Raw genomic sequence first — 21,307 nt, 5'->3', positions numbered from 1 at the left:
AAATAAGTAAATTAATAAACTCCTACCCCCAACATCTTCTTAAAAAAAAAACACTTAAGTTTCTTCTTTTTTTTTTTTAAACACCGGATAATTATTATGTCGAATCCATTTGTCCACAGCATGCAAATTGGAAACTGAAAAGTAACAAGGAAGAAAAAAAAGGTGGGGAGGAAAGAAAGAGGGAGAGGAAGGAGAACCAGAGATGAGGAAGGCTAGAAGACGCCATCCCGGGAGCAAGGCCCAGGTGTCACTTACATAAGCAGATGGCAGCCAGGAGGCGAAGGCCAGACTCTGGGGGGAAGCAGGTGGGGAAGAGCGGCTGCAGCACATAGTTGGAGAAGGTGAGGGCGATGACAGCCTGGTTGGTGGGGTAGATCACCAGCACAGCAATCCATAGCCTCAGGAACCTGGTGGGGGAATGGGACAGCACTTGAGCCAAGACATCAAAAAAGACCCCCGCTCCCATCGCCTGGCAGGGCAGGGATTCAGAAGCCATCAGGGAAGCCCGGGCAAGTCACCGGGCAGTGTTAGGAGAGGCAGGTGGGCTAAAGGGGTGCGGTTCCTTTTTGTTTTCAGGGATGCTAAGGAACCCAGCCACTGCTCAAAGGAGACACCTAGCCCTCTGCAAGGACGGTAAATTGGTTTAACGATGAGCTGTTTCAACTAGTACTGACTGGTCTTGGTGTTCTTTCTCTCTCCCTGCTCCTTTCATCATTTCATCATCTCTTCTCTACCACTCTAGCCCCCAGCATCCACTGGTGGAAAAGAAAATTTGCAACCCCGGAATCTTCACAGTCAGGGCATGCTAAAGGCGTGGCCACTTAAGCAAATGCCAAGGGGAGGCATCGCTGGGGGTTTGTCCTCCACGCCCTTGGGCCCCTTGGTGAGGTTTGAGCTCTTCAGTAACAGGGCTGCAAGGGCTGAGGATATTCAAGATCAGGGTCTGGAATCAGGGATACCGTTATCCTTGGTAACGTGAAAAGTACCCCGTACCTTAGTGGTCACTCTCATTTGTCAGGATAAAAGGGCTTTGTTTTTGTGATGCACTTTCCCCGCGCATCTCCAGTCAGAGTTGTCACTTAGTTCTACTTGTTCTCACTCATAGAATCTTGCCCACTAAGGTCAACAGAGATTAAGGGAATTCCCTGGCAGTCCAGTGTTAGGACTCCACGCTTTCACTGCCAAGGGCCCAGGTTCGATCCCTGGTCTGGGAACTAAGATCCCACAAGCTTCATGGCGCAGCAAAAAAAAAGAAAAACAGAAAACAAAAAACCCTAAACAGAGATTAAAACGACAGCCTGGTTCCTCTGCCACTCTCAGGGGCATCAAGGGGACACAGGCTGAACTGGCAACCATGACTTAGAGGCAAAAGAGGAATCCCAAGCTCTAGCGCTCTTCAGCATGCTGGAAAGCCCTGGCCTTGGCTTCTGGGACCGCTCGGTCCCCTGCACATCCTCTTACCCAGCCAGTCCTCCGAAGATGTCCTTGACGTAGGAGTAGTCACCTCCAGATTTGGGGATGGTGACCCCGAGCTCAGCATAGCACAGGGCTCCCACAGCTGTGATGAGGCCTGTTATGATCCACACGATGAGAGCGAGGCCCACGGAGCCGGCATTCTCCAGCACACCTTTGGGTGAGACGAAGATTCCGGAGCCAATGATGTTCCCTGCAAGAGGCACCAAGGGTACCAGGGGAGATGGCACAGTCAGTACAGTTGGCAGGACCAGCACCTGCAGGGGTGCTCTCACCTTTGATCTGATGCAGTGCCTTGGGGATGCGCTAATCCCCTCCAGGCAGGTGTGTCTAGCAATAATTCTCCTTAGAAGGAGGGGAAAGAGGAGCAGACACTGGACATGTAGAGACCAGGAACTTGGTCGGGTACTTTACATGCATCATTTAATCCTCAGGACAAGCCTATAGAGTCAGATACCACCTCTCCCATTTTACAGAGGAGGAAACTCAGTCTCAGAGATACCAAGTGCGTCGCCGAAGGCCACACAGTATTAAGTGGTGGTGCAGATTGAACTGACTGGGCTGAACGTAGTCCAGCCAAGGTGGTGACAAAGGCCTTACTTAAGGCTGGCTGGAAATGGAAGGGCTGGAAAAAATGGGCTGTTCTGAGACCTGCTGCCAGTAAGAAAACTTTAAAAATGAGCTGAAGGGTAATGCCTTTGGACAGATTGTGGTCACACCCTGTGTCTGGGGTCTTCAAGACCCATGAGTATGGACAGCACTCCTGGAGGCTGGCCTCTACCCCAGACACACGGCCCCATCCTTGGTGCGGAGCATGAAATAGCCCTATCAGAACAGCCCTGGTAGTTTGGAAGTGGTTTGTCGGGGTGCAATATGTGCAAAGCCTCAGCACCATATTCTTCCAAAGGTCTCTCCCCTCCATTGTCCCATGTGCCCCTCACAACCACCTCATGGAATCAGGAGGAGGAGGAAGTACAGGCATTTCTCTCTATTTTACAAACACAGAGACTAAGACACAGAGGGGTTAAGTGGCTTTCTCCAAATTCCACAGCTACTGGTAGGTAAAACTGGATCTAGAAGTTGGTCTCCTGTTGCTTAATCCAAGGGCTCTTTCCACTAATCCACTTCTGTTCTGTGTGCAAGGGGATGGTCTGCTCCTGAGAGGTGACGCTGGCCCCAGGGACTGAATGTTGGCTACTAGGATGTGTGTGTCGGGCGGGGGAGGAGCAGAAGTGTGGAGGCAGCTCCTGACATGTTCCTTCCTAAGCTTTCCTTTGTTCACTTCTTATGAGTCCAGGGATAGGTGTTTTGAAAGCTTCCTCTTCGTGCCCCACCCTGCCAAACTAATGAGGGCCTGGGGGAAGAAGCAGAGACTAAATAGATCCAGGTGGAAATACAGAGCTGGGGGCCAACTGAGGCCAGTTGGATTTGACAGTGTTCTGAGAACACCTCAAACTCCCACCATCTCTCTTTAGTGGTTTGGGGACCTCCCTGGCAGTCCAGTGGTTAGGACTCTGAGCTTCCACTGCAGGGGGCTCGGGTTCGATCCCTGGTCAGGGAACTAAGATCCTGCATGCTGCACGGCATGGCCAAAAAAAAAGAATGCCCTCTCTCCAGTGGTTTGGAACAAGTTCTGGGCTGAGTAAGATGCAGAGTATACGATTTTATGCTCGAATTTCAAAAACTGACTTTCGGATCTCAACTACAACTCAACCTCAATCCAGTCCTGAAACTTTCACTTCTAAACCAAAATTCAGTCAAAGGGGAAGAGAAGAGAATATTCACATCCTAAAAGCAGTAATATTTCATTCTTTCGGGACGTAGAATATGCTGCCCCTTTTCAAACTAAAAAATTGCTGCGTGAGATGAGTAATGAGAGAGGGAAGGGCCCAGGAGGATCAAAAGAACAGCCAAGCGGTGAGACTGAAGTACAAAATCGGAGGGCCTGGGGCTACAGCTAGATTCCGATGGGAAGGAGGCACATTTATGTCTCCAACAGGCCTTCTTTCCCCTAGTGCTAACTCTATCCCAATAGAACAGGGCTGCATATAGAAGTGAAGCTAAAAGAAACAATCCCTCACGTTCAAGTCTGTGATCTAAACATCAGGCAAAGAGAGACAGAAAAATGAGATCCCAGGTGCTACCAGTTCTTAAAGGCTTTTCCTTTTTTTGGTATTTTTATTTAAAGTCCTAGGCTTGGAATGAGAGGACACCTTTCAGCCCTCCTCTGTCCTCAACCTGTCCCCATGTGTGCTGTGCATGGATGTTGGGTCAGTGGGGACTAAAAGGGCCTCCTGGTAGCATCCCAGGACTCAGGACACAGTCACCCTGTCAACGGACCCTTCATCTGCCACACTAAATGTGAGATGGGATTGCTGATAGTGCTGAAAGGTAATAGTAAACTCCTTGCCTGGCAGGAATTTATCAGAAGAGTCATCTGTAGGGCATTTTAAAGCCAGACGAGAAGGGGGCAATAGAAGCTTATAAAACTAGCTCAAGGGGTTAGAAAAACAATCAATATGGGAGAAAAACAAGGTTTTGGCTTTGGTCTTTAAGGTGCCGAAAGGGTGGTGGGGAGATAGCTAGGCAGTTCTCAGAACCAGGAATGGCTGCTGCCACAGGGAAAAGGGCGGTGAATGTACTGAAAAGATTCCATCTTCTCAGGAATGAGGAGTGTCAAAGTTCCACTAAGGTTCTTAAGAAAACACCGCAGTGGAGACGAGTGAGCACTTCAGTTCTCCTGCTTTCGTTCTGACATTTCCACAGTATGTGCCCCTCCCCATCACCGCAGGTGGAGGGTGGGAGGTGCAAGACCAACAGCCCTTTTCGAGGGTCTGACTACTTCCTGTCTCCACTGATTCTTGGATAATGTGTCCTTCCATGGAGCTGCCGTAGTAGATGGTGAGGGCTGGCACTGGGACAAGAGTTCTCGTTTTATAAAACTTGAGCTCTCCCCAACAACAATCTTCATTTTGACCAATTAAAATGACGAAGATAAAAGTGGAAAAAAAAATTGAATTATGCTAACCAAAACTGAGCACTACGGGATGGGAAGGAGAGGAATGCCTTGCCCTGATTCTAGGAAGCCGCTACCTAGAAAACCAGAATCAGATGTCTCCTCCCCCTTAGCAGCCTCTAGAATTTCTACAGGGGGAGGAATGTCACTCAGAGCACAGCTATGTACTGGAGCCCAAAGAATATTCACATTACATTTACTTAAAAGTGATGCTGGGACTTCCCTGGTGGCGCAGTGGTTAAGAACCCTCCTGCCAATGCAGGGAACACGGGATCGAGCCCTGGTCTGGGAAGATCCCACATGCTGCGGAGCAACTAAGCTTGTGTACCACAACTACTGAGCCCCCATGCCACAACTACTGAAGCCCATGCACCTAGAGCCCATTCTCCGCAATAAGAGAAGCTACTGCAGTGAGAAGCCCGCGCACCACAACAAAGAGTAGCCCTTGCTCACCTCAACTAGAGAAAGCCCGTGTGCAGCAACAAAGAGCCAACACAGCCAAAAATAAATAAATAAACAAACAAATAAATAAATAAATTAGACTACAATTCTGCAGCCTGTGGAAGGAAAACCACATTCACAGAAAGACAGACAAAATGAAAAGGCAGAGGACTTTGTACCAGATGAAGGAACAAGATAAAACCCCAGAAAAACAACTAAATGAAGTAGAGATAGGCAACCTTCCAGAAAAAGAATTCAGAATAATGATAGTGAAGATGATCCAGGACCTCGGAAAAAGAACAGAGGCAAAGATCGAGAAGACGCAAGATATGCTTAACAAAGACCTGGAAAAATTAAAGAACAAACACCTAGAAGAATTAAATAACAAACAGACATGAACAATACAATAACTGAAATGAAAAATACACTAGAAGGAATCAATAGCAGAATAACTGAGGCAGAAGAACGGATAAGTGACCTGGAAGACAGAATGGTGGAATTCACTGCCATGGAACAGAATAAAGAAAAAAGAATGAAAAGAAATGAAGATAGCCTAAGAGACCTCTGGGACAATATTAAACATAACAACATTCACCTTATAGGGGTCCCAGAAGGAGAAGAGAGAGAGAAAGGACCCAAGGAAATATTTGAAGAGATTATAGTTGAAAACTTCCCTAACATGGGAAGGGAAATAGCCACCCAAGTCCAGGAAGTGCAGAGAATCCCAGGCAGGATAAACCCAAGGAGAAACATGCTGAGACACATAGTAATCAAACTGACAAAGATTAAAGACAAAGAAAAATTACTGAAAGCAACAAGGGAAAAATGACAAATAACATACAAGGGAACTCCCATAAGGTTAACAGCTGATTTCTCAGCAGAAACTCTATAAGAAAGAAGGGAGTGGCACAATATATTTAAAGTGATGAAAGGGAAAAACCTACAACCAAGATTACTCTACCCGGCAAGGATCTCTTTCAGATTCGATGGAGAAATCAAAAGCTTTACAGACAAGCAAAAGCCAGAGAATTCAGCACTGCCAGACCAGCTCTATAACAAATGCTAAAGGAACTTCTCTAAGTGGGAAACACAAGAGAAGAAAAGGACCTACAGAAACAAACCCATAACAATAAAGAAAATGGTAATAGGAACATACATATCGATAATTACCTAAAACATGAATGGATTAAATGCTCCAACCAAAAGACACAGGCTTGCTGAATGGATACAGAAACAAGACCCATATATATGCTGTCTACAAGAGACCCACTTCAGACCTAGGGACACATACAGACTGAAAGTGAGGGGATGGAAAAAGATATTCCATGCAAATGGAAGTCAAAAGAAAGCTGGAGTAGCAATACTCATATCAGATAAAATAGACTTTAAAATAAAGAATGTTACAAGAGACAAGGAAGGACACTACTTAATGATCAAGGGATCAATCCAAGAAGAATATATAACAATGAAAAATATATACGTACCCAACATAGGAGCACCTCAATACATAAGGCAAATGCTAACAGCTATAAAAGAGGAAATCGAGAGTAACACAATAATAGTGGAGGACTTTAACACCTCACTTACACCAATGGACAGATCATCCAGACAGAAAATTAATAAGGAAACACAAGCTTTAAATGACACAATAGACCAGATAGATTTAATTGATATTTATAGGACATTCCATCCAAAAACAGCAGATTATACTTTCTTCTCAAGTGCACACGGAACATTCTCCAGGATAGATCACATCTTGGGTCACAAATCAAGCCTCGGTAAATTTAAGAAAACTGAAATCATATCGAGCATCTTTCCTGACCACAACGCTATGAGATTAGAAATCAATTACAGGGAAAAAAACGTAAAAAACACAAACACATGGAGGCTAAATAATACATTACTAAATAACCAAGAGATCACTGAAGAAATCAAAGAGGAAATCAAAAAATACCTAGAGACAAATGACAATGAAAATACGATGATCCAAAACCTATGGGATGCAGCAAAAGCAGTTCTAAGAGGGAAGTTTATAGCAATACAAGCCTACCTCAAGAAACAAGAAAAATCTCAGATAAACAATCTAAACTTACACCTAAAAGAAGTAGAGATAGAAGAACAAACAAAGCCCAAAGTTAGTAGAAGGAAAGAAATCATACAGATCAGAGAAGAAATAAATGAAACAAAGAAAACAATAGCAAAGATCAATAAAACTAAAAGCTGGTTCTTTGAGAAGATAAATAAAATTGATAAACCTTTAGCCAGACTCATCAAGAAAAAGGGGGAGAGGACACAAATCAATAAAATTAGAAATGAAAAAGGAGAAGTTATAACAGACATTTCAGGAATACAAAGCATCCTAAGAGACTACTACAAGCAACGCTATGCCAATAAAATGGACAACCTGGAAGAAATGGACAAATTCTTAGAAAGGTATAACCTTCCAAGACTGAACTAGGAAGAAATAGAAAATATGAACAGACTAATCACAAGTAATGAAATTAAAACTGTGATTAAAAATCTTCCAACAAACAAAAGTCCAGGAACAGATGGCTTCACAGGGGAATTTTCTCAAACATTTAGAGAAGAGCTAACACCCATCCTTCTCAAACTCTTCCAAAAAATTGCAGAGGAGACTTCCCTGGTGGCACAGTGGTTAAAAATCTGCCTGCCAATGCAGGGGACATGGGTTCGAGCCTTGGTCCGGGAAGATCCCACATGCCATGGAGCAACTAAGCCCGTGTGCCACAACTGCCGAGCCTGTGCTCTAGAGCCCGCGAGCCACAAGTACTGAAGCCCATGTGCCTAGAGCCCATGCACTGCAACAAGAGAAGCCACCGCAACGAGAAGCCCACTCACCACAACGAAGAATAGCCCCTGCTCACCGCACTAGAGAAAGCGTGCACGCAGCAATGAAGACCCAATGCAGCCAAATCAAAAAAAAAAAAAAAATTGCAGAGGAAGGAACACTCCCAAACTCATTCTATGAGGCCACCATCACCCTCATACAAAAACCAGACAAAGACAGTACAAAAAAAGAAAATTACAGACCCATATCACTGATGAACATAGATGCAAAAATCCTCAAAAAAATACTAGCAAACAGAATCCAACAACAAATTAAAGGATCATACACCATGATCAAGTGGGATTTATCCCAGGGATGCAAGGATTCTTCAATATATGCAAATCAATCAATGTGATACACCATATTAATAAATTGAAGAATAAAAACCATATGATCATCTCAATAGATGCAGAAAAAGTGTTTGACAAAATTCAACACCCATTTATGACAAAAACTCTCCAGAAAGTGGGCATAGAGGGAACCTACCTCAACATAATAAAGGCCACATACGACAAACCCACAGCAAACATTGTTCTTAATGGTGAAAAACTGAAACCATTTCCTCTAACATCAGGAACACGACAAGGATGTCCACTCTTGCCAGTATTATTCAACACAGTTTTGGAAGTCCTAGCCATGGCAATCAGAGAAGAAACAGAGGAATACAAATTGGAAAAGAAGAAGTAAAACTGTCACTGTTTGCAGATGACATGACACTACACATAGAGAATCCTAAAGATGCCACCAGAAAACTACCAGAGCTCATCAATGAATTCGGTAAAGTTGCAGGATACAAAATTAATGCACAGAAATCTCTTGCATTCCTACAAACTAACAACAAAAGATCAGAAAGAGAAATTAATGAAACAATCCCATTCACCATTGCAACAAAAAGAATAAAATACCTAGGAATAAACCTACCTAAGGAGGTCAAAGACCTGTACTCAGAAAACTATAAGACACTGATGAAAGAAATCAAAGATGACACAAACAGATGGAGAGATATACCATGTTCTTGGATTGGAAGAATCAATATTGTGAAAATGACTATACTACCCAAAGCAATCTACAGATTCAATGCAATCCCTATCAAATTACCACTGGCATTTTTTACAGAACTAGAACAAAAAATCTTAAAATTTGTATGGAGACACAAAAGATCCCGAATAGCCAAAGCAATCTTGAGAGAAAAAAAACAGAGCTGGAGGAACCAGACTCCCTGACTTCGGACTATACTACCAAGCTACAGTAATCAAGACAATATGGTACTGGCACAAAAACAGAAATATAGATCAATGAAACAGGATAGAAAGCCCACAGATAAACCCACGCAAACATGGTCACCTTATCTTTGATAAAGGAGGCAGGAGTGTACAGTGGAGAAAGGACAGCCTCTTCAATAAGTGGTGCTGGGAAAACCGGACAGGTACATGTAAAAGTATGAGATTAGATCACTCCCTAACACCATACACAAAAATAAGCTCAAAATGGATTAAAGACCTAAATGTAAGGCCAGAAACTATCAAACTCTTAGAGGAAAACATAGGAAGAACACTCTTTGACATAAATCACAGCAAGATTTTTTTGATTCACCTTCTAGAGTAATGGAAATAAAAACAAAAATAAACAAATGGGACCTAATGAAACTTAAAAGCTTTTGCAAAGCAAAGGAAACTACAAACAAGACAAAAGGACAACCCTCAGAATCGGAGAAAATATTTGCAAATGAATCAATGGACAAAGGATTAATCTCCAAAATATATAAACAGCTCATGCAGCTCAATATCAAAAAAACAAACCCAATCCAAAATGGGCAGAAGACCTAAATAGACATTTCTCCAAAGAAGATGTACAGATGAACAAGAAGCACATGAAAAACTGCTCAACATCACTAATTATTAGAGAAATGCAAATCAAAACTACAATGAGGTATCACCTCACACCAGTTAGAATGGGCATCATCAGAAAATCTACAAACAACAAATGCTGATGAGGGTGTGGAGAAAAGGGAACCCTCTTGCACTGTTGGTGGGAATGTAAATTGATACAGCCACTATGGAGAACAGTATGGAGGTTCATTAAAAAACTAAAATTAGAATTACCATATGACCCAGCAATCCCACTACTGGGCATATACCCAGAGAAAACCATAATTCAAAAAGACACATGTGTCATGAATAACCTAGGGGTAAGACGGGAATAAAGACACAGACCTATTAGAGAATGGATTTGAGGATATGGGGAGGGGGAAGGGTAAGCTGTGACAAAGCGAGAGACAGGCATCGACATATATGCACTACCAAACGTAAAATAGATAGCTAGTGGGAAGCAGCCGCATAGCACAGGGAGATCAGCTCGGTGGTTTGTGACCACCTAGAGGGGTGGGATAGGGAGGGTGGGAGGGAGGGAGACGCAAGAGGGAAGAGCTATGGGAACATATGTATATGTATATGTATAACTGATTCACTTTCTTATAAAGCAGAAACTAACACACCATTGTAAAGCAATTATACTCCAATAAAGATGTTAAAAATATATATATTATTTGACCAAATTGCAGGCAAATGCAAAAAAAAAAAAAAAGACACATGCACCCCAATGTTCATTGCAGCACTATTTACCATAGCCAGGTCATGGAAGCAACCTAAATGCCCATCGACAGACAAATGGATAAAGAAGATGTGGTATATATATATACAATGGAATATTAGCCATAGAAAGGAACAAAATTGGGTCATTTGGGGGCTTCCCTGGTGGCGCAGTGGTTGAGAATCTGCCTGCTAATGCAGGGGACACGGGTTCGAGCCCTGGTCTGGGAAGATCCCACATGCCGCGGAGCAACTAGGCCCATGAGCCACAACTACTGAGCCTGCGTGTCTGGAGCCTGTGCCCCACAACAAGAGAGGCCGTGATAGTGACAGGCCCGCGCACCGCGATGAAGAGTGGCCCCCGCTTGCCACAACTAGAGAAAGCCCTTGCACAGAAACGAAGACCCAACACAGCAAAAATAAATTAATTAATTGATAAACTCCTACCCCCAACATCTTAAAAAAAAAAAAAAAATTGGGTCATTTGTAGAGACGTGGATGGATCTAGAGACTGTCATACAGAGTGAAGTAAGTCAGAAAGAGAAAAACAAATATCGTATATTAACGCATATATGTGGAACTTAGAAAAATGGTACAGATGAACCGGTTTGCAGGGCAGAAATAGAGACACAGATGTAGAGAACAAACGTATGGACACCAAGTGGGGAAAATGGGGGGGGGGGGGTGGGTGGAGTGGTGGGATGAATTGGGAGATTGGGGTTGACATATATACACTAATATGTATAAAATAGATAACTAATAAGAACCTGCTGTATAAAAAATAAATAAAATTAAATTAATAAAAAAATAAATAAAAATAAATTTTTAAAAAGTGGTGCCTATTATATACAATCTTTAGTGTAATTATTTGATTAATATATATCTACCCCACTAAGACTGCAAGCTCTGTGAAAGCAGAAACTGTATTGCTTACCTGTGAAATGTCACATAGTAAACACTCTATAAATATTTACCAAATAAATGATGTCTGATGTCAATCTAGAACTGATCTCCACAGAGCAATTTAATATACCTGTTTATCTGGAGCCTCCAAAAGCTTTGAAATATGTCAAGTGTCTACTGTAGGCAAATGAGTAAAGCAACCTACTCATTTCACTGCTGAGTAGACTGGCTACTATTACCATCTCTAATTTATGGGGAAAGAAAGTGGGGCAACTATTATTCTCATTTTTCCAAATGGAGAAAATGAGGGAGATATTATTATTCCTATTTTACAGATGAAGAAACTGAGACCCAGAGAGGTTAGTTATTTGCCTAAATCACAGGGTAAGTTAGTAGTAACTGGATTAGAACCTAAATCTTCTGTCACAGCCTTAAGCTTTTCCCTGAAAATTGTCTATTTTACATGCTCCACCCTATAGTCAATGAGAATGGTTCACAGAAGATGCTTATTAAAGAACTGGAACACAGATCTGATTCTTTCCTTCTATTGCAATACCACGTTCAATGATAATTTACAAAATGTTCATGTCCATTACCTTACGTGATTCTCACAGCTACTTTCTTGGGTGCACAGGTCAGGCACTATCATCCCTATTTACCTTTGCAAAGACTGAGCTTCAGCGAGGCGAAGAGCCTTGATCAAAGTCACATACTGCATAGGTAGCAAGGCCTGGACGAGAGGCATGACCTTGGACTCCTGGTCCAAGGGTTCCTCCTACTCCAAGCTGCCTCTCCTCTAGAAATTACACAACACACACCTTAACTGCAGGGCTTTTAAACTTTACACTGTCCAAATGAGGGTTATCTGGAGTGGCTTTGAAAGAGGAAAACTGGGGGCTTCCCTGGTGGTGCAGTGGTTAAGAATCCACCTGCCAATGCAGAGGACACAGGTTTGAGCCCTGGTCTGGGAAGCTCCCACGTGCTGCGGAGGCCGCGCACCCCAACTACTGAAGCCCGCTAACGTAGAGCCCATGCTCTGCAACAAGAGAAGCCACCGCAATGGGAAGCACACGCACCGCAAAGAAGAGTAGCCCCCGCTCACCACAACTAGAGAAAGCCCACGTGCAGCAACGAAGACCCAACAGAGCCAGAAATAAATAAATTAATTAAATAAATTTATAAAAAAGAAAAAAAGAAAAAGGAGAACTGGGAAAGGGCTTTTCTACCTTGGCTATGAACCTTTCTTGATGAGAGGTTGGAAGAAAGTTGATTATGGCAGGGATTTTTTTTTCTCCATTGTTTTCCTCTTAGGCTCATCATCTACAAAGCCATTCAAGAATGAGATGCCCAACTGTCTGGTAGAGCCAAGGTACTGGAGGTCAGTACCTCTCTTTCATCCACTCCAATTGGGAAAATAACCATCTCATCACATAGATCTTCTTTAGTGAAAAATCAGTCCTAGAATGCCTGGACGATGAGGTCCAGCTTGGCTTGTTCTGGCAAAGAAAAGCCAAGTGAACCACTCCATTAAAAAGGGGCCAAGGGGCTTCCCTGGTGGCACAGTGGTTGAGAATCTGCCTGCTAATGCAGGGGACACGGGTTCGAGCCCTGGTCTGGGAAGATTCCCACATGCCGCGGAGCAACTAGGCCCGTGAGCCAAAACTACTGGGCCTGCGCGTCTGGAGTCTGTGCTCCGCAACAAGAGAGGCCGCAATAGTGAGAGGCCCGCGCACCGCGATGAAGAGTGGCCCCCGCTTGCCACAACTAGAGAAAGCCCTCGCACAGAAACGAAGACCCAACACAGCAAAAATAAATTAATTAATTAATAAACTCCTACCCCCAACAAAAAAAAAAAAAAGAAAAAAAAGGGGGCCAAGTTGTATCAGTGGGCAAGTTGTCACTAGAAAAACTGCTGGAATTGAGAAAATCCACATTTGCCATGAATAACTGCTGACTTCACCTGTGGGCAAATACCCATGTGATTCATATTAAGGCCTTACTCACTTCCAGGCCTGTCCATGCTAGAATGCTGTAGCCATCAAAGAATTTCCTAGGGCATGGAATTACAGACTTCTAATGCCCAAGAGACTCTCAAATCCAAAAGGCTTTGGCCTTTCCTACAGACTCATGCTCCTCTTGGAATCTAGCCAGAGCTTCTCCTGGCCCTTGGAGGTTCTGTCCTTTTCTATGATGTCCAGAGAAAGCCAAGGTGAACCTTCTTTGTGCTTCTCCCACAAAGTGGCTGGGAGGGTCTCAGGATTTTCAGGACTAGGGGAACAGCATGGAAGTAGGGTCAGCATATCGAGGCCAGGCTTTGATCCTCATGGCAGGCCTGGAATCTCACCATGCCTCTCACCCTGTGTCCATTTCCCATCAGGACTGTACAAACAGCTACCTCAGGGTGACGGCTGGTCAAGACTCCGACACACATCCTGTGGTGTTGCCATCTCCTGCCCAACAGAGATGTGGAAGGCGCTCTAGGACTCTGCTGGTTCGGATTCCATGCTGAAGAGTGAAATGGGTGCTAGACTTAGAGTCGGAGGAGCCATTGAGTTCTTGCTTTGCCACTCATAAGCCGTGTGACCTGAATTTTTCTGAGAGTCCCTACTTCATCTGTTAAATGGGAATACTTGCTCCCGCCTTGCCTACCTCACAGAGTTGTTGTGGGGATGAAATGCGATCACACATGCGTGGAAACATTTTATAATCTGTTTAATGCCAGCAAATATAAGAAGCTACTAGGATTTAGAGCCGTAGGAATAGAAATAATCCCTAGAAGACACCAATAATGGTCTTGCTTTGGAAGTTTGGTTCTGAAATAGCACTGCAGAGCCAGGACCATGAAGCATTGTCTGTGTACAATTTTTAGATGCCACAGGTAGGTGGCCAACAGGTAATTACATCTCAAGAAGTATTTATTGAGCACCCACTCTGTACATGCTTGCTTCGAAAGGTAATTGGGAAGCACTTATTCACACATGGACTTTTAACATAGATGGAGCCAACCACCATCCACTAGCCATTTAACATAGATGGAGCCAACCACCATCCACTAGCCATTAAAAGACAGGCATCCTGGCCTGAGGGGCTAAGAGTGCTGAGCCCTCAAAAATGACCATTAAGGATTCACATCGGGCTTCCAGCATCTCCCTGTCTGGTTGGGAAACCAGGCACCAGCAGTGAGAGGCTTTGTCTACATCAGTGGTTCTCATCCAGTGGCAATTCTGCACCATCTCCCCACCCTCAGGGGACAACTGGTAGTGTCTGGAGACATTTTTGGCTGTCACAACTGGGGAGGCGGTGCTACTGGCATCTAGTGGGTAGAGGCCAGGGATGCTGCATGGGACAGCCCCCCAAAACAACAAAGTATCTGGCCCAAAAGGTAATAGTGCCAAGGTTGAGATAAGCCTGTCATCATCTGGTTAATTCCTAAAGTCCTTTTCAAATTTGAACTTAAATGAGATTTGGGTGCTTGGTGTTTTGTTTGCTTTTTGCTAAGTGCAAAAATTTATTGTTCATGGGAATAACTCATTTTTAAGCTAAAAAATTTTGTTTTCAACACACAACATTAAATTTACCACCTTAACCATTTTTAAGTGTACAGTATTGTTAAGCATATTCAGGGACTTCCCTGGCTGTCCATTGTTTAAGAGTTCACGCTTCCACTGTAGAGGGTGCACGTTCGGTCCCTGGTCAGGGAATTAAGATCCCGAATGCAGCCAAAAAAATAAAGCATATTCACATTGCTGGCAGACAGGTCTCTAATGTATGATCTGGCTTAGACTGACTGTTATTTTTCAACAAATACTTTCTAAGCACTTATCCTGTGCCAGGCTGAATACATGGGGATGTGAAAATGAGAAAGACTCAGTCCCTGCCCTCAGGGAATCGTGCAGAGAAGTGAACATGATGCATATGGACACAGAATTGACACCACCAGGGACAGCAGAAGTTGCATGAGCGCAATTGTGACTCATGACAAGATGTTAGGGATGGAAAAGGTCACCGATGGAGGCTATTCAAAAAAAGCTTCCTGGAACAGGGGAAGCACAAGAAGCTGATTGAGTAAGTAGACTCAAGTCAACAGAGAGAAAAGGAAAAGCATTGGCTCCTTGATAAACGGGTCAGACTTGGGCTGAATTGGCCAGTTCTTCCCATCACCCAATGAACCTAATCTAATCTACGTTTCTAAACCAGAATTAATGAGTGTGGAGGTGGGGTGAGAGCGGGGATTGGGGGAAGAGGGGGTGGTGGACAATGAGCTTAAAGGAGAGAACGAAACTAATATTTACTGAACATATGCCATAGGATACCAGCCTTATTTTATTTTATTTATTTATTTTGCGGTACGTGGGCCTCTCACTGTTGTGGCCTCTCCCACTGTGGAGCACAGGCACTGTGGAGCACAGGATACCATCTCAGTAGTCAGTTGTGTGATCCCAGACAAATTACTTCCCAGCTCTGTGACTCAATTTCCCCATGTTTAAAATAGAGTTATAGAGACTTCCCTGGTGGCACTGTGGTTAAGAATCCACCTGCCGATGCAGGGGACACGGGTTCAAGCCCTGGTCCGGGAGGATCCCACGTGCTGCGGAGCAACTAAGCCCGTGCGCCACAACTACTGAGCCTGCACTCTAGAGCCCGCGTGCCAGAACTAGTGAAGCCCGCGCGCCTAGAGCCCGTGCTCCGCAACAAGAGAAGCCACCGCAATGAGAAGCCCACACACCGCAACGAAGAGTAGCCCCCTCTTGCTGCAACTACAGAAAGCCCGCGTGCAGCAACGAAGACTCAATGCAGCCAAAAATAAATAAATAAATAAAATAAAATAGAGTTATAATACCTATTTCCATAGGACTGTAGTCAGGATTAAATAAGGTAATATATGTAAAGAGTTTATAGCACAGGAACTGGCATTTAGTAAGAGCTCAATAAATACTATTTTTTAAACATCTTGTTAGCTGAAAGAGAGCGGTCTAATAGCTAGACCTGCATCCAATATTGCTCTGCAGCAAATATACCAAGGTACCCCATAAACATACATTGTGCTAAAAACAAAATGGTCTAACAAATCATGAATCTTTTCTGTAGGCTCTGTAGCTGAACTAGTGCCTTCAGACCTAGATTCTGGGTGCATACCTAAATATATAACTGATATAAAGTGACCTAAACAGCCAGGAACTCTGTGGGCACCTCTACCATGGCTGCAAAGAATGCTGGTCCAGAGAGGAAAGGTGTGCATGTGGGAGAGTTAATGGGAACGTGGTCTGTGCTGATCACATCCTGCAGTAGCTGAGCCAGCGCACCTCAGTCTCCCCCACAAGTGTTCCTGCAGCTGTACCAGAACGGTACCTTCTTCCACTCCCAGCCGATTGCTCAGTTCTCATTTATACTGGGACACTTCCTCACCTGGAATGCAACACTAACTGCTCCATCTATAAAAACAAATAAGGACCTCTGCCCAGGATCTAAATGAAAACACCTCTTTTAGGACATGAAAATTAAGAGTAGAGAACAATGCTTACAAGCTTGATTCAGGATTCAGACAAGCTCTAGGTTTGAGTCTTCAATACTTTTCAGCTGTGTGACCTTCAACACGTTGCTTGTCCCTCTGAGCCTCTATTTTCTTATCTGGATGAAGGGTGAGGAAGTGCTTACCACACGGGATTATTGTGAGGGATAAATAAGACAATGTATGTTTGGTAACTGGACAGTGTCTGGCACATAATAAGTCTTTCATAATGACAGCTATTAACAGTAGCTTTGATAGCATCAATTAATAAATTTTGCTGCTCCTTCATACTCTCCTTAGATTTGGGGGAGACTCCACATTCATGGAGAAATCTAAGTTCACCTGTTGCCAACAGGTTTCCTTGGCCAAGTATGTGGAGAGCAATAGCCTGGTTAGATTAGGGCAGAGGTGATGTTAAAAAATTAAAAACAGGTCAACCTCATTTCTAAGTTGATGAAATTATTCCTGGCTTAAAGATTTTCAAGCCAGGTTCCCAAGAGCCCTTCAGATAAATACTTTTTATTACTACGCTCTTCAGAGTTTTGTCCAAGGCTCAATTAAATTCAACAATCATTTGAGTAACTGTTTCATGTCAGGGACACTGCTGAGCACTAAAGATTCAGAGACGTATACGACACATTTTTTTGCTCGAGGAAATCACAGTTTAGTCATTTTCCGTCTACCTACCAAATCTCCCAGAATTACCTTCTCTACTCCATCTTTCTCCATGTCCTTCAAGATGCTTCTTAATCTAGTTCTGGGTGAGAACTTCTCTCTCTTTGTGCTTCTCACCATTCACCTAACTTTGTCCTCCTTACACAGCTCAACCGTATCATAAATTTTCTATGTTCTCTGTCTAATGTATATAAATCTCATCTCCCCAGTCAGATTATAAATAATTCTAGGGCATGAGTCTTCTATTAGTTCATTTTATATTCTTGTAACACCTGCCATTTTGTTATTCCTACTTTAAATCATCAATGACGATTGTGAGTGAAATTTTATGAGGTTTTATGAAACATAGTTTAACTTATCCCTCTAAGTCAATTGGATATGAGATAGATTTGGGGCAGTTGCTACTTTCCCATACCTCATGACCTTAGGAAATTTCCTTTCTCTTTTTGCCTTCAAATTCTCTTCCTTCCACAGTGTTGACAGTGCACACCAGATCACTGAATTCCATGTGAAAAATGCCATTTCTATTTTTGCATTTGGTCTTGAAAAAACGTGAATCACTGTCATCCACTCGGAAACCCCTCTAGAGGACAGGGCAGCTACTCAGCACATTTGTAAATCAACAGCCACACAGGAGGGGAAATGGAAAGGATTTCATCTCCACATCACCCTAAAGGGGAAATGTGTATCTCAGCTTAAATGGAGATACAATCGTGACTATTAACGGTACAAGGACTCTTGCACTTTGGAAAAATATCCTGATTTCTCTGAAATCACATATTTGGGATCTCTTTTCACCATAGACTACCAGAGTTATTATTCTGGTTGTTATAATACCAATGGGAGCATTGGGACTATTCTTACTGTGAAGTGCTATCCATGAGGCTGTGGACAAATCAGTAGTAGCATTCACCCAACTAAAACTATATCTCTTATACCTGGACACTCCCATTTCTTCATAGTCTTAGACAAACGATAAAGGAAGAGACAAAAACAAGCTCAGTATATAGGAGAATATTCTCTACCTTTGAATACCTGCACATATGTAGGGGTGGGTGAACAAGGCTGAGGCAGGAAGGAGGTCTGACTGTGCTTGTGTGTATGTGGGTGTGCACTCTGTGGATAAAACAGAACCTTCCCAAAGGGGGGAAAATTCTTAATCCTCTCAGTCAAACGGGTGAAAGAGGTAACAGGCTCTGGGCTATTTACAGACCTTAAATTGGCATGTGCTATACATATTGAGTACTTTGCTGATCTCATTTTTTAGAGCAATTGAAATAAGGGAGAGACAGAAAAGGTCATGAGAGATTCAAATCATGACTATAATTGTTTAAAATAACATTACCTTTCTTAAAACTGTAGATGCAAAAAAAAAAAAAAAAAAAAAAAAACTGTAGATGCCTGGAAAACCTCCCAGAGTCAGAGAATTAGATAAAGTGGGATTCCACTTTGAAAGCAGAGTGGAGATAATGTGATGTATGAAGGCTGGGTGTAGAGGTGAAGAGGACTATCTGAATATTGTACTGATTTGATTTGATTTAAAGGGTGTTCTCCAGTGCCACCATTGCTCAGGTGCCAAAATGCCTCTGTGCTACCATGAGGACCGTTGGGTTATCCAAGTGCTGTGGGCACCAGGACACTACATGCCTTCAAAAGGAAGTCTGCACAGAAACCTATCTGTCCTGACTGTCCCATGCCCCTTTCTCTGGGGAAAAGGTAAAGCCCTCTACCAAAGACAGCAGAAGAAACTCTCACCCTCTGGAGTGAGGACAGTAATGACCCATTGGCCATCGATCTCTAGGGCCTCTCTGGAAAGAGGAATATGTGTTGTCTCGAGATGGAGCCATGTTTGGGACCCCCTGCCCGGTAGAGTACAGTTAGGGGGTTGGAGTGGCCTGCACTGGCACTCTTGGGGACACTCAGGCTCCCCCAGTTTCAAAGCCTCCCAGCCGGACTCCCCATTCTAGTTATTCCCATTTCCCTTTGAGAACCTCACAGGGTCTTGCGTGGATGTTAAGAGACGTGGATGCTACATGGACTCCATCAAGCAACAAGAGCAACTGCCAACTGCACATTTACAGAAAAGCAAAATCTGTCTCTTCTTTTCTTCCATAAGTTATTTCCTCATCTGTGAAATGGGAATAACAGCCCTATCACATGTGCTTTGCCAAGAGAAAGTGCTGTATAAGGTGTAAAAGCTATAGAAAGGCAAAGCATTCTTATACTGCTGTTTGTAGCTATTTTTATTGTGACACACCCCCTAGGCCCATAGTCTCATATAATGTAAACAATGAAACAGTGACTAAGTATGTCTCAAAAGCCAGTCCACAGCCTGCTAAGGAGATGGCTGCAGGAAAGCCTGTTAAAAATCTAGGTTTCCCAGCCCTACCTTAAGTCAGCTGAATCAGAACCCTCAAGTGTGGAGCCCGGAGACCTATATTTTCAACAAGCTCCCAGGCAACAATGACCATCAGCCAGATGTGTGCCCCTATTTGCTCCATTCCGTGAACGCTGGACAGAACTTCTCAGCCGGGTTTGGAGGAAGAGATGTATGACATACAGCACTTCCTATACCTCAAACTTGACCAGTGGGAATAGGTTACAGCACAGGTGAATGACAACTCTTTTCTAAGGGAGCAGGAAGTAGAAATAGTGCTTTACGGGGGTTGGGGGAATGAGGGGTTAAGGTTCTACAAGAGGACCTCCAGACGGGGAGGAGTGGTCGGTGGGGAAAGGAATTGGACTCACCTACAATGATACCACAAGCACTGACCAATCCAATCTCTTTCTTCAGGGCCACTCCGCCCCCTGCAGAACTCTCGGGGCTGGCCTCCGACTCGTTCCCACCTGGGTGGTTCTTTCCAGTGTTGTTTCGGTGCCTGGCTCCTTTTTCCATGTTTCTCAGTAGGATTTCAACCTCCGAAAGGTATCTCTCTTTCTAATGCATATGGATGTAAATATATTTAGAGAGAAAGCCTTTCAAATGGAGACGTCCTTTTTCGTGATGTGATAAGGACCACTCCTACCCTCTTTTAAAAAAAAAAAAAAGACCCAGGCAGATAAAAGAGAAAAATGAAAATATTCCTACTCTGCCGTGACACTTTCTTGTCACTCGTGCTTACAAACAAGGAAAGTGTTGTTGGGGGCGGCAAGGGGGAGGCATAGATATTTAAATATAAAAATAGAACTGTACCAGCTACTCCGGCTGGAATTCTCCTGAAAAAGGATGTAGCTCTTCAGAAACCAGGACCTTTCAGCAATGTGTACCAGGCAGTGGCTTATTTCAGATGCTTCAAAGAGGTAGTCTGGATTTCCCTCAGCTCTTCCCCTAAGAAAACAGATTGTCTTTACCTCCCCTTACCCTTTTCTTTTATGATGAGGATAAAAGTAGTTTTCATTAACTGACAGGAAAAAAGGCAATCCTCCCGTACTCTCTTCTCTCCCAGAAACAACGAGGACCCGACCGGTTTGCTCTAGGTCCTGTTTCCACCTGGCGTGGGTTTCTTTCCCCTCCCCGTCTCCTGCCTTCCGCTTTCTCCAGATGTCCTCTTCGGTCTCGCTTGTTTTCTTGTCCCTGTTTTCCTTCTTCCGATCTCCGTCCTCACGGCACAGACTGCCCCATCTCCCGTGGTTACAGGAGAGTGGCTCTGGCACAAACGAACGTGTTCCCCTTTTAGCGAGGGGTTTTATGTGCTGAGCTAGCTCCGCCCCCCACCTCCTCCGTTCCTATCCATCCTCTGTCTCCTCCTTTCTGTTCAATGTAAATAGCAGCACACAGCCGCCAAAGATCACCGAGAAGATGGATTAACAGATTTCCTTTTGTAATCGATAGGCTCTCTTTTCTCCATCTTTCT

At 43.7% G+C, this 21,307-nt stretch overlaps 1 protein-coding gene across 2 annotated transcripts in view; it reads right to left on the bottom strand.

The window, feature by feature from the left end:
- The window catches only part of SLC7A8 (solute carrier family 7 member 8), a 55,655-nt gene extending 34,581 nt beyond the window's left edge, over nucleotides 1–21,074 (bottom strand). Inside the window, exons 1-4 of one of the 2 annotated variants that reach the window (XM_060003489.1) lie at nucleotides 20,647–21,074; nucleotides 20,202–20,391; nucleotides 1,462–1,666; nucleotides 256–407 (exon numbers count right to left, since the gene is read on the bottom strand). In XM_060003489.1, coding sequence (XP_059859472.1) covers nucleotides 256–407; nucleotides 1,462–1,666; nucleotides 20,202–20,349 — 505 coding nt within the window. In that variant the 5' untranslated portion in view covers nucleotides 20,350–20,391; nucleotides 20,647–21,074. Of the gene's footprint in view, nucleotides 1–255; nucleotides 408–1,461; nucleotides 1,667–20,201; nucleotides 20,474–20,646 lie in introns of those variants that run through there. The other variant, XM_060003490.1, reaches the window with a different exon arrangement.
- Nucleotides 21,075–21,307: the final 233 nt, after the last annotated feature.

Source organism: Delphinus delphis, chromosome 2 (assembly GCF_949987515.2).
Source record: "Delphinus delphis chromosome 2, mDelDel1.2, whole genome shotgun sequence".
NCBI classification, from domain to species: domain Eukaryota; kingdom Metazoa; phylum Chordata; class Mammalia; order Artiodactyla; family Delphinidae; genus Delphinus; species Delphinus delphis.
This window is presented reverse-complemented; position numbering and strand designations above follow the sequence as displayed.